The sequence below is a fragment of the Electrona antarctica genome, assembly GCF_951216825.1.
Source record: "Electrona antarctica genome assembly, chromosome: 24".
Taxonomy (NCBI): domain Eukaryota; kingdom Metazoa; phylum Chordata; class Actinopteri; order Myctophiformes; family Myctophidae; genus Electrona; species Electrona antarctica.
Genome location: NC_136803.1, coordinates 8838529 through 8851744, shown reverse-complemented (window position 1 = coordinate 8851744; position 13216 = coordinate 8838529). Strand labels below are relative to the sequence as shown.

General features: G+C 45.2%; 1 protein-coding gene across 2 annotated transcripts in view; it reads right to left on the bottom strand.

The window, feature by feature from the left end:
• Positions 1-420: 420 nt before the first annotated feature.
• obsl1a (obscurin like cytoskeletal adaptor 1a) overlaps positions 421-13216 on the bottom strand; it is a 34297-nt gene continuing 21501 nt past the window's right edge. For both annotated transcript variants that reach the window (XM_079494970.1, XM_079494971.1), the window contains 11 exons: positions 12914-13183; positions 12088-12354; positions 11127-11396; positions 10217-10483; positions 7557-7823; positions 6760-6872; positions 4570-4723; positions 3099-3260; positions 2263-2367; positions 1625-1891; positions 421-1189 (listed from right to left, as the gene is read on the bottom strand). In XM_079494970.1, coding sequence (XP_079351096.1) covers positions 912-1189; positions 1625-1891; positions 2263-2367; positions 3099-3260; positions 4570-4723; positions 6760-6872; positions 7557-7823; positions 10217-10483; positions 11127-11396; positions 12088-12354; positions 12914-13183 — 2420 coding nt within the window. In that variant the 3' untranslated portion in view covers positions 421-911. The remainder of the gene's footprint in view (positions 1190-1624; positions 1892-2262; positions 2368-3098; positions 3261-4569; positions 4724-6759; positions 6873-7556; positions 7824-10216; positions 10484-11126; positions 11397-12087; positions 12355-12913; positions 13184-13216) is intronic.

Genomic DNA, 13216 nt, shown 5'->3' with positions numbered 1-13216 from the left:
TTCAGGCTACGTCGCAGCGAAATGACCGACGCTCCGTATCAGGACCGATTTTCAGACGGAACGCTCCTGGTCTGTGTAGATGAGGCGTGAGGCAGCTTGATGTACAGTACACCCCCTGGACATGACGCTAAGTACACCCCCTGGACATGACGCTAAGTACACCCCCTGGACATGACGCTAGTATGTTGCAGGGACTTACCAATCCAACCCTTGATGCTGAGTGCCAAGCACGGAGGCACTGGGTCCCATTTTTGAGCCTTTGGTATGGCCCGGCCGGGGATCGAACCCCGACCTCCCAGTCTCAGGGTGGACACTATTAACCACAAGCTACAGTACATACTGTGCATGTACAATTTGACAGAATCCTCCAAAATGCGCTGTTGTGTGCACTGCAATCTTCAAAATAGACCAGAGTTATCTGATGGAATAAAACGCTGCAACATTATTGCATTTATTTATTTATAATTGTCTTGTTCCGGAGAACATCAGAATGTTATTTCTCAACCAGAGGAACGGTATCTGTGAACGTTTCTGTGCTGTAGAACCCTTCCATTACACCATGGGCTATGTCTTCCTTACCCCTTATCCCTGAATGTATTTGTCATTTTTTACTATTTTGAAAAACCTTTTAAAATAGTTCAAATAGCCGATCTACAACCTCACAGCAACGTGTCGATGCAGATCAAAATAGTAAAAAATGGCAAATAAGTTCAGGGATAAGGGGTGGCGCAAGATAGGGCCCCATGACTGCAATCCAGCCCGAATATCTCACCTCTCTGAATACTGTCCGTTTGAAATGGAGGTTTCCTCCACAACCACTAGCTGTAGACAAGCTGTTAAGGAACGTGCAATTACAGTAAGTAATTCACATTTACAAAGTCACTTTCTTTCACTTTCCTTTCCCGAGTCATCTACTCTCTCTTCACGCACAGCGTGGCAGTGCTTTTAGCCTTGCCCGTGGTAAATCGAACCGTTCCGCTCATGTCCACGCTGGTGTTTTTCAGGGTGAGTTTGTGGACCGTCCCTTTGTTCTCGATGCGGACCCCTGGGCCCGACTGTAGCGCCTCCCCGTTCAGGGTCCAAATGGGGGGCTTGCTGATGTCCACGGACACTTGGCACTGGAAGCACGCCGCGTCTGGTTCTGTCACTTCCACATCTTCAAGCTCTTGGACAATCACAAGGGCTTGTGCTGTGAGGGGGGGGGGGGGGGGGGGGGAAACAGCCTGTGTTAAATTTAAATTCCCTCCCGTTACCAGAGGCGCGATCGTGAGGGCAGTGCCAGAGAAATACGCAAAATAAGCAGAGAGGAGCCACATCCACCCGACCCGGAAATCGGAATTTTGATTAGTACTTTCGGCCATTTGAAAATGGCAGATCTACATCGGCTATTTTCAAAAGATTTTGTACACATTTTGAACTTGTGAAACAGGACATTCTGCAATACGAGTACTTTTAGTTTTAGTACTTTTAAGTACAATTTGATGCCGATACTTATACTCAAGTATTTTTTTTAATTCCGGACTTTGACTTGTAACGGAGTAGTTCTACAAGTCATTGCAGTATTGATACTTTTGTTTAAGTAAAACAACTGAGTACTTTTTCCACCGCTGTCCAAACAACTGACCTTCCACCAGCAGCTTGGCTTTGGACGTGTGCTCGCCGACCTCGATGGTGTACGTGCCCTCGTCCTCTATCGTCACCTCCTGGATCTGCAGCCTGTGCGAGCAGCCGTCGGCGATGATCTCGAGCCGGTCAGAGGAGGCCAGTTCCTCGCCGTCCTTGAACCAGGTGACACCACAGCGAGCCGAGGAAGCCGTGCACTCCATGATGACGCGGTGCTTCTCCAGGGCCGTGCGATCACGCAAGGGTTTCACGATGGACACCGGCCGCTCTGATTGCACACAAAGAATGTAAAGAAAAAGCAGATTTCGGTGAGTTTAGTTCAAGGTCAAGGTGCACAGCACACCGCTATACGCTCCAATGAAGGGCTGTGTGTGTCTATGTTTGTACAGTATGTTTTGAGCATGACCCCTTGCGGAGGATTGGGGTCGCAATCGGGTCACACACTGTTGAACAGCCGGGCTCATTCACTATGAGCAGTCAGCTAATTGGGGTTGCATTTCGACACACATACACACACACACACAGCCTGCACTGCTCAGTTCACACGAGTGGGATTCTTTTGTCTCATTAGTATAATAATGTTTTCCTCGTCATTCAACACGCCTGTTGACAAAGGTAAGTGGTGGAAAGCATGTTTACCTTTTATCTCAAGGTAGGCTGTGGATTCGACCTCTTTGGCAGCAAAGCGGATCTCACCAGAGTCCTCAGCCTTGACGTTGCACATCAGAAGGAAGTGCTTCGTCCCTGCATGGGGGAGAAAACCACACTGTTTTGAAATTCTGCTAAATTCCTGAAATTTATACATGACATTTGTAATATTCTTAATTACTTTTCTGTGCTCTGAAGTTTCTCCAAACTACCTCTGCCTTAACTAATGAATTTACTTTTCTTGCAACCACTGCGCTCTGACTTCTCTGGTACGCTATATCCTCTTATCATTTATAAAGGTACTGCAGGGTCGCACACAGTGGCAAGAGTGAGTTTTTTCTCTTTTATTGTATCTTTACATCATGTAAAGATACAATAAAAGAGAAAAAACTCACTTTACATCATGTAACCATGCTCAGTGGCTTGTGGTTAGAGTGTCCGCCCTGAGACTGGGAGGTCGGGGTTCGATCCCCGGCCGGGTCATACCAAAGACTGTAAAAATGGGACCCAGTGCCTCCCTGCTTGACACTCGGCATCAAGGGTTGGATTGGGTGCAAGTCCCTGCGACATACTAGTGTGATGTCTAGGGGGTGTACTTGTACATCAAGCTGCCTCAGGCTACAGAAACAGGAGATAGGCTCCTGCCTTATTGGTATCATGGCTCGGCAAGGCTACTTACATCATGTAACAAAAGAGACAATCGTTTCGGCTATCCAGCCTTCGTCAGTGATAGCCGAAATGTTTGCCTTTAATTAATTGAATTCCCATAACCAGTAAAGCACCCGGTGCCAGTGAGCTGAACTGGAGCGGTTCTGTTGGTTCCCTACCTTCAGTGCGGATCTTAATGGTGCTGGTGGGCCGTATCTTGTGTCCGTCCTTGTACCACTCCCCCGTCACGTCGTCCAGGGACACCTCGCACATGAAGACGGCATTGTGGTCTTCCTGCACGAACAGGTCTTCCAGATGTTTGACGAGCTCCAGTTGATGTTCTGTGTGAGACACAATGGGATTCCATCAGGGGAACTGTCTGGGCCAGCTGCCTCCCATGGAGGTATACTGTCTGGGCCAGCTGTGTAAAATACACTGCTTCCCATGGAGGTATACTGTGACTGAAGAGTTCATAATCCAATGTCTCTAGATATACAGTATGGATGGATGATGCAGTCCATTCAAACTTTTTGTCAAGGAATCTTAATGGACTTTTTTCAACCAAGGTTCATATTGTAGTTTGTTATTAAAGAAAGTAAATGATGAGTTTTGTTTTTACTTTTTGCTGCTTTCTTTAGTTTTAACGATTTCAGCGGCTAAATGTGTATTCTTTTTTTTTACTACATTTTATGTTGATTTCTTTATTATTTACTACTAAAACATGAACCTTGGTTGAAAAACAAAAAAACAAAGTTGTCCTTTAAGCATTATTCTTGTTTGTGCTGTTAATTACTTTAGAAGAGTATGTCTTTATTAAACAGCAAAAATAGACACCAATAATCATTTTCTAATATGAGGAATTGATCTCGTTTGTCAACTCCTCCTTATAACCACTAGGTGGTGCTACAGTAAAACAAGTACAACTGGACTTTTAGTTTAAAATTAAATGCACGGTATAGCATCGTTAAATGTTGTTTGATATTGCCGTTGTTGGGCAGAAACCCTGCAGCTATTCCATTTTTTAAACAAATCAGTGCTATTGAACACCCTTTACGCCTGTGTGTGGGCTTTACAAACTTGAACCAAAGTGCTTCTGACTAATTTAACCTCCTTAACTCCATTGGCTCCTCAAAACGGTCGGTCAAACCACCTAACTAAGGGGCGACTCACACGTGCACAACAGATTGATGTATGCTTGTTGTATGAGATGTATAGCTGATGCAAGCTTGCAATGCTTTTCCAAAGGGAGTCACATGGTTTGACACAACATTTGTGTTGTATGAGGGGGAGGGGGACAGTCGAAACACAGCCGAAAGCCATGCAACACAAATGTTGTGTCAAACCATGTGACTCCCATTGGAAATGCATTGCGAGCTTGCATCAGCTATACATCTCATACAACAAGCATGCATCAATGTTGTATGCTAGATGTAAAGGTGTGAGTCGGGCCTAACTCTGTTTATTCCATCATTGATTAGAATGACAGAGTTATGGAGTCAGAAGTGAACAGTAATGGTCAAAAACCTCCTACCTCCACTTGAGCTGTATTTGGGTAAAGTGATGATAATAATGACACATTCAAGTATGTTCTAATTTTTTTTTTTTTTTTTTTTGGCTGGTTTCTGCAGAGATTTGCTTATGAATGCATACCGTAAACGTCCAGGGAACAGCAGGTGCTCGTCTCTCCCATGTCACATGTGTAGGTGGCGGAGTCGGCCAGGCTGCACTCCAGGATCTGACAGAAGCGTTTTCTCCCCATGGAGTAGATCCTGACGTTCTTCCCCGGTTTGATCTCCACACCGTCCTGTGTTAACACAACACAATGAACAGGTAGACATGAGGTTTGATCTCCACACCGTCCTGTGTTAACACAACACAATGAACAGGTAGACATGAGGTTTGATCTCCACACCGTCCTGTGTTAACACAACACAATGAACAGGTAGACATGAGGTTTGATCTCCACACCGTCCTGTGTTAACACAACACAATGAACAGGTAGACATGAGGTTTGATCTCCACACCGTCCTGTGTTAACACAACACAATGAACAGGTAGACATGAGGTTTGATCTCCACACCGTCCTGTGTTAACACAACACAATGAACAGGTAGACATGAGGTTTGATCTCCACACCGTCCTGTGTTAACACAACACAATGAACAGGTAGACATGCTGCTTTCATCTCCACTCCTTTCTATGGCCTCACTCAGACCTTTAAAACATTGATGCATGCTTGTTGTATGAATGTTGTGAGTGTCATGGCCGCCCCAATGCATTTCCAATGGAAGTCACATGGTTTGTAGTCCACATTTTGGACTACAAGCTGTTGTATGGCTTTCGGCTGTGTTTCGACTGCGCCCCACCCCCTCATACAACACATGTTGTGTCAAACCATGTGACTCCCATTGGAAATGCATTGGGGCAAGCTGTGTCACACCCTTTGTATACAGCAAGCATACAGCAATCTGTTGCGACCGTGTGAGTCCTATCAGTGGTGGAAAAAGTACTACATTTTTTTACTTGAGTGGGAGTATCAATACTGCAATATAGAAATACTCTGTTACAAGTAAAAGTCCGGAATTCAAATTATACTTGAGTAAAAGTACAAAAGTATTGGTATCAAAAGTACTTAAGTTAAAGTACCAAAAGTAGAAAGTACTCATTATGCAGAATGTCCCATTTAAAGTTTTCAAATGCATAAAGATCTTTTGAAAATAGAAGATAATGAGCTTGTAGATCGGCTATTTTAAAATGGCCATGTATGTATATGGGGCTGAAATGGTTAATGTATGTTTTTGTAATAATAATCAAAATCTTGTAAGTAACTAAATATTTCAATTAAATGTAGTGGAGTAAAAGTACAATATTTGGATCTGAGATGTAGTGGAGTAAAAGTACTGGAAATTAGAAATAAAGTAACAAAATACCTCAAAATTGTACTTAAGTACAGTACTTATCTAAGTACAGTAAATGTACTTAGTTACTTTACACCACTGCTCCACACCATTCTATGTTCCCACAACACAATGAACACGCCATGTGGTAGGATTTATAGGATCTAAATACTTGCAGTGAGGTTTGACACTAGAGGAGAATCTGGGTGTAACGATACAGTATGTCGGACATTTTGTGGTTCCACAAGGTGTGCGGGTCTTTCCTCCTCCATGTGGTTCCACAAGTCAAAAGCCCATTCATTTTTTTCCATAGTTTTCTTAGCTCTGGTCCATAGCTCTAATGCCTTTGCATTATTATGCAGGCATTCCTGCATAATAATGATGATGTCACGTGCATACCCTCTATAGAGAGTATGCACATGCATGATTTTCCCATCAGGACATGCCCCCCTCATCTAGACTGAGTGGCAAAACATTGAGCAGCATGGAGTGTTGGAGTTTGGAAGCGCTCGTTGGAAATCACTCAACCGTCCTGCGTACCACCTGTTTCTAAATGTCACATAATGCAGGAGGCAGCAAAATGTTGGGTTATTGAAAACAAGCACTTCCAAACTCTGACCACCATAGAAAAACGTTTCTATGGTGGATTTTCATGAAACAAAAACTTTGCAGATAGAAAGAGGATAATTCAAGCTTTTCGTTCAGCTGCAATGTTGGTGAGTTTAACATTATTGAATGCAATCAGACAGGACTTTTCTGTTTGGATGAATGGGCTGTCAAGGCCAGAAAGTAGTTTTTTGCCACTCAGTGGGCGTTCCCGCATAACTTCCAGGTACGATGATATCACACGCATACCCTCTATATTCTATAAGGAACATGACTAGTTAGTTTGGACAGACTGTGGTCTGTAAAGCAGAAGGAATTTGCTTCATTTAGTTCCTACCTTGAGCCACTTGACCTCCAGGTGCGGCCTGGAGAACTCACACTCCAGGGTGGGCTGTGACCCCTCCTCCACACGCAGGGGAAGCAGCTTTCTGAGGATCGTCACCGGTGTCTCTGTCAATCAATCAATCAATCAATCAATCAATCAATCATTACAGTCAAACATGATTCTGTTATGCTGTAGGTCTCCACTGTGAATCAGGGTAACATATTTGTTGATATTAATGCTATTTTTATTTTTACTATTTTAGTATTTAGTGTTAAAAAAGCCCTATATAAATAGCTCTAAAGAAGTTACCATACCATACCAGGCCTAAACCTAAACCTTTAAAGCAGGATTTGAATCCGTTTTCCTGCTCAAATGTTGTTTCTTTTTACCGAGACGTGACCTTTGACACAATCTAAAAATTAGACCAGTCTGAAGTGAGTGGTGCAACAGCGCCCCCTGTTGATACTCTAAACATAGGGACGGACATAGGGACATTGCTCCAGGGACCATCCCAAAAGTGAGATAATAGTGAGGCTTGTAGGTCTGCTATTTTTGAAAAATCGTGAAAATGTGGCACAAATCTTTATATATATATATATTCTTTCAGAGCGAAAGGTTTGTAACTCAAATCTTTGCTTCTGTGGGGTTCCTGGAACAACATATTTTCAGATGGGGGTTGGAGGCCAATTACATATAATTTCCGGGGTCCTTGACATGAAATATTGAGCACCACTGATACAGAATCATAGGTATTTCAGAAAACTGTCGAGTGTGCGAGTACTTTTTCCACCACTGCTGGTATACGGTACCTTTAACGGTGAGTCTGGCGGTGGAGCGCACGCCCTCGGCGGAGAACACGATGGTCCCGGTGTCCTCCAGGGTGAGGTTGGGCAGGGTGAGGCTGTGCGTGGTTCCGTTGACGCTCACTCGCCACTGGTTGTTGGTTTTGACCCGTATGCCGTCCTTCTGCCACACCCCCTCCACGTCGCCGTGGGACAGCTCCGCCTCGAAGGAGGCCGTCTCGTGCTCAAACGTCTCGGTGTCGCGGAGGCCCTTGAGGATGGAGATCTTACGAGCTGCGTGGGGACGGGGACGGGGCAGCAGAAAGAATGCAGAGAGAGAGAGAGATGAGCTGTTGTAATAGATTTCTGTAAATAATGTAAATTAAAACTACTAGATTCTGAGGAGCAGACTAGACAATTTACAATGTAGGCATTTAATCCAGAGCGATTTACAGTAAGCAAGAACAAAACAAATATATACAAAAATGTCATCAAGAATCATACGTAAGATAATAACCTAACAGTGGAATATCTATGTGTAATGAAATTAAACTATGCGTATATACTATTGAGTGCTATGTCTACATAAAAGGCTATCTAAGTTACATAAGTTGAGCCTTTGCATACACTTGTAAGGTTGTCGAGGCTGGGCCAAGTGCTACGGGCTAATGATGGCAAGTGCTACGACTAGTGACTGGAATGTCTGGTGTAAATGCCATTTAATGGAGTGTCAAATGTAACGCCCTTTAAAAATGTTCTCCTCAGGTCCAGGATTTAAAGGATGGTGTGCGTGTGCGCACGCCAGCGACATCACACCTGCAGTCAGTAAAGCTAATTGCTATGGAACACCCTGACCCTACTACAAATGTTTAACCACATGGACTTCCCGATTCTGGGTATACAGTAGTGTGATAGATAGCAGGTGAACATTCTGCAAAAACAATAGGCGAATAGGTGTGTGTGGCTTAAGTTCAGGTGGGTGGTGCTAAGTTGGAAACCAGGTATACCTAATTAACTGGTGGGTGTGGCCAAATAAAAACATAATTTTAACACTTTCTGTAACCTTTTTTGAAAATTACGATAATAATAATTCCTCCTAGTACCTGATGATCATGTTTTAGGCACTCCATCTTTAAATGTAGGTCTCCCACACAAGAACCAAAATGTCTCCTGCTGAGCTGAGGCGTAAAGCCTGCTGGGGAGATATCAGGGACGTACTGGGCCCATAATTCAGCCTGGGAAGTGGAGTTGCGGAGGCCCTCTTTGGCCGCGCGCCTAAAGGGCGCTCTTCCACCTGGTCCAGTCCAGGCCCAGACTAGCCTGGACTGGACCGGCCGTTTGGGAGTTGTTCCCAATGGCCAGCACGTCTCTGGGAGATATAACACTTTGAGCTTCATGCAATACCCCTCGTCAATCATAGTGGTCCTACCAGACCACATGATCTAAAACTAGATGTGTTGCATCTACAGTACATACAGTAGGTTTCATCAGATAAAGTTAGTTAGTTAGTTAGTTTCATTTATTTGTCCACGTATGGAAATGTGTCTTCGGTCTCAACAGTAAAAAACAAACAGTTACAACAGCAACAACACGTAACACAATTATTTTCTCATGGCAAAACAAAAAGTGCAGGACAACAGTGGCAAATACATTGAAAAAACAAACAAATCTAGCGAGACATGGTATCATTTAGTGCCTTAATGGCATTTGGTATGAAGCCCCAGTAAAAGCCTGCGTATCTCAGTAAACCACATTGAGTCTGTTGTTGATTATACGTTCCAAGGACAATCGGGGGACGTTCAACTATAGCCTCTACACAGCAGCTGCTTCTGACATGTGGCGAAAAGTAGCCCACACCTAGGCAACGATATTTTAATCCCAGCATCACTCAATACACTATTCTGTTGTATAACAGCTTTCACCAAGCAGGCTTTAGCCCCTGCTGGCATCTATTTTTAGTATCTGTTTGTGTCTCATGCTAAAAGGTGAGTCCCAGGCAGCTACTGTATTAATGGAAGAACTGGATGTACCAGATGGGATAAGTCGGGCAATGGCAGCAAAGATGCCAACGATAGAATGGTAGACATACTATGTACTCTGGGATGCCTTCCAGTGATTGAATGTTCTGTCACTGGTGTACATGAGGAGCACTTACGTAGAACACAAACCACAAAAAAAAAGTCAAAGTCGTACGATTTGTCACACACGTTACCGCAGTGAAATTTGTTCACCGCATTTGACCCATCTCTTGGAGCGGTGAGCCGCAGCCAAGGAGCGGTGAGCTGCAGCCGTGCCGCGCTCGGGAATCATTTGATTAGTAGATTTGACCCCCCCAATCCAACCCTTTGATGCTGAGTTTCAAGCAGGGAGGCATTGGGTCCCATTTTTACAGTCTTTGGTATGACCCGGCCGGGGATCGAACCCCGACCTCCCAGTTTCAGGGCGGACACTCTAACCACAAGGCCACTGAGCTGGAAATGCAGTGTAATGTATAAATGTGTCAGGGGGGGAAAAGGCAAATGAACGGTTCAAAGTAAGGCCCAAACCACAATGATTCGCCATGCAACTGGTTGCAAGGATAGGTCGCTTCTCAGGGCATCTTACTGGTTTAGTTCAGTTAACGGAAATATGTTTTATTTAATTTTAGTTTTAGTTGACTATAATAACCGTGGGTAGGTGTAACTTACGTTCGACGTTGAGCTTGACATGCGTGCCGTCGTGCAGGGTTTCACAGCGGTAGGTGCCTCTGTCGGACAGCGTCAGGTTGCAGATGGTCAAGGTGCGCCTGCAGCCGTCCTGCCCCAGCGTGTGTCGGGGTCCGGTCCCGATCACCACGCCCTGTCTCATCCACTGCACCTCGCCCGTCTCCAGGCTCACCTCCGTCTCCAGGGTGGCGTCGCCAAACTCCTCCGCCATGACGGCGTCCATCCTCTTGGTGAACATCACCTGAGCCTCTGATGCACACAATGGAAAGAATCACAGATTTCATCATCAAGACAATTCACAAAGCGACGCGATGCGACGCTTTGTGAGCTTGTAGGTCGGCTATTTTCAAATGATTTTGTGCAGATGTTGTGCACAACTTGTGAAATGGGAATTTCAATATGAGTTATGTACTTTTAGTACTTTAAGTACATTTTGATGATACTTTTGTACTTTTACTCAAGTACATTTTTAATACAGGACTTCTACTTGTAACGGAGTACATCTACATTGCAGTATTTATACTTTTACTTAAAGGACAACTTTAGTTTTTTTCAACCAAGGTTCATGTTTTAGGTTGTTATTAGAGAAAGTAAAAGATGAGTAATAATAAAAAAAATAAATCGCTATAAAATTGTGTAAAAAAAATACATATTTAGCCCCATGTTCGAATGTCCCCACCGCCCCCTGTAAAAAAATAGCTAAAATCGCTAAAACGAAAGAAAGCAGCACATGGAAAAAAATGTACACTCATATTTTACTTTCTCTAAAACAAAAAACTAAAGTTGTCCTTTAAGTGAAACATTTGAGTACTTTTTCCACCACTGCCTTCTATAGGCTAATTTATCTCTACATTATCCCTTCTATAGGCTATATACCTTCTCTCTCACTCACCTTGCACCTTGAGGCTGGCCTTGCTCACCGTCCCCTCCGCCTCGGCCGTGATTTTGGCGTTGTCCACCAGCTGACACTTCCTGATGACCAGCGTGTGGCACAGGCCGTTCTGCGACGCCTGGAAGCGGTCGCCGAGGGCGACGGCCTCGTTGTCCATGAGCCACAGCAGCTGCACGTCGTCGGGGGAGACCACGCACTTGAAGGTGGCGTCCTCGCCCTCCAGAACGGTGGTGTTGTGGAGGTCCGTGAGGAACTCCACCACCCGAGGCACTGCGAGGAGGAAGGAGAAGGTGGCTGGCTGCAGTTAAAGTTATAGTGCTCAGTGTGACTGGTCCTTTTAGGCTGCTCAACAGTGCCACTTTAGGTCACCCAGCGGTATTGCAGCTGGGGATAAGGATCATGGATCATTTAGGCATATTTTCTGAGGTGCGTTGACCATGAAATCACAAAATTCCTGGTTCGATTCCGGCTGTCTTTCCTGTCGCGCTGTAGCCTACTGTCCTTTAAGCACTAAACACATATTTTCTTCCATATACATGCACAATTTTCAAATTTTTATCCAGCGCATGTATTTGTATGTGTTTGGAACACATTTTGCTGTATTATTGAGGGGCACCAGCCCCTCCTATGCCCAGCTTTTCGTGTTTTGTGTAAACACAGACAAAAGTGAGGACAGAAAAGTGAAAACGTAAATTGTGATTAGCATAGAATGACATTTGTCATGACTTGATTGGTTGACTGACCTCATACTTCCTGCAAAGCATGAGGTCAGTCAAGCTGCTTCTTTTCACCTGGGGGGGTTCCCCGGTTGGACGTAGCGTGTGGAAGGAACACGTTATTCCAACCAGTTGCTTTCCCCTCCATCAGGCGCCCTGGCTGGCCGTGGGCAGGGATTACAGGATTACTGCATGTTTCTATCTGATCAGTTTCATTTCATTTTAAAGCGCATCTCTTCACTCACACTCCACTGTCAACGTGGCCGTGGTCCTGTCGTCCCTGGACTCGCAGGCGTACTCTCCGGCGTCCTCCCTGGTCAGCCGGTGGATGGTCAGACTGCGCTCGGTGCCGTCGGCGCGGATGGTGAAGCGCCGGCTCGCCACCACCTCCACACCGTTCCGCAGCCACTGGACGTCGGCCTTGGGCTTGCACACCTCGCAGCGCAGGGTCACCATGCCGTCGGCGTGGGCCATCGTGTCCTGCAGCGGCTTCACGAACTTGATCCTCATCTCTGTGACGAGAGTGATCACAAGAGATGTTAATGTCTCTCTCTCTCTCTCTAATGTGTCAGGCTACTGTAAGTGCAAACTACAACTTGTTTGTTAACATGTTCTAGTCGTGACAGAGATGTCTAGTACACTATAAAAGAATACTACACTATACCACATTAATTGTAAATTAGCCTCAATCAGTTTGGAACCTCACTCTAAGCTCTTATAGATCCGTCCAATGTCAAATTAGATTTTCCAACTGACTTCAGTTCATTCGACCAGGAGAGGCGCTAATGCCTCTCCAGCTGCGACTTCCAACAAAAACATGTTACTGGCTAACTTCAATAAGCTACGTAAGCGGTTGTTTCACCCTTGTCTAAAATTTGACCTGCCTGTCTTAAGTTTATCATCTGTAGCTCGCCAGAAATACCTTTACTTTTTGGAAACGATACTGCAAAAAAGTGTTTTTGGACTGCTCAACCCCCTTTTCTACCGATGCAGGGATCCCTCTATATGTGGAACCTCTTCTCGGAGCGTAGAGTGAGGTTCCAAACGGGGCTGGTTGTAAATCAACCTCACCTCTGACCAGCAGGCTGAAGTGGATGCTGTCGGTGTGGACGTCGCAGGTGTACTCTCCGGCGTCGCAGCGCCTCAGCGGGTCGATGGTCAGCGTGCGCGTGTGGCCCACCATGCTGGTGTGGAATCGCTCGCCCTCCACCTGGGTCCAGTCTCGGAGCCAGCGCACCATGGCGCTGTCCCTGGACACCATGCCTGTCAGGGTGACGCTCTCCGCCTCGTAGCAGGTCACCACCACGTCCTCTTCCTTGTTCACGAAGGTGACTGGATGCTCTTTGGACCAATAGGGAAAGAGAGAGCAGTGAC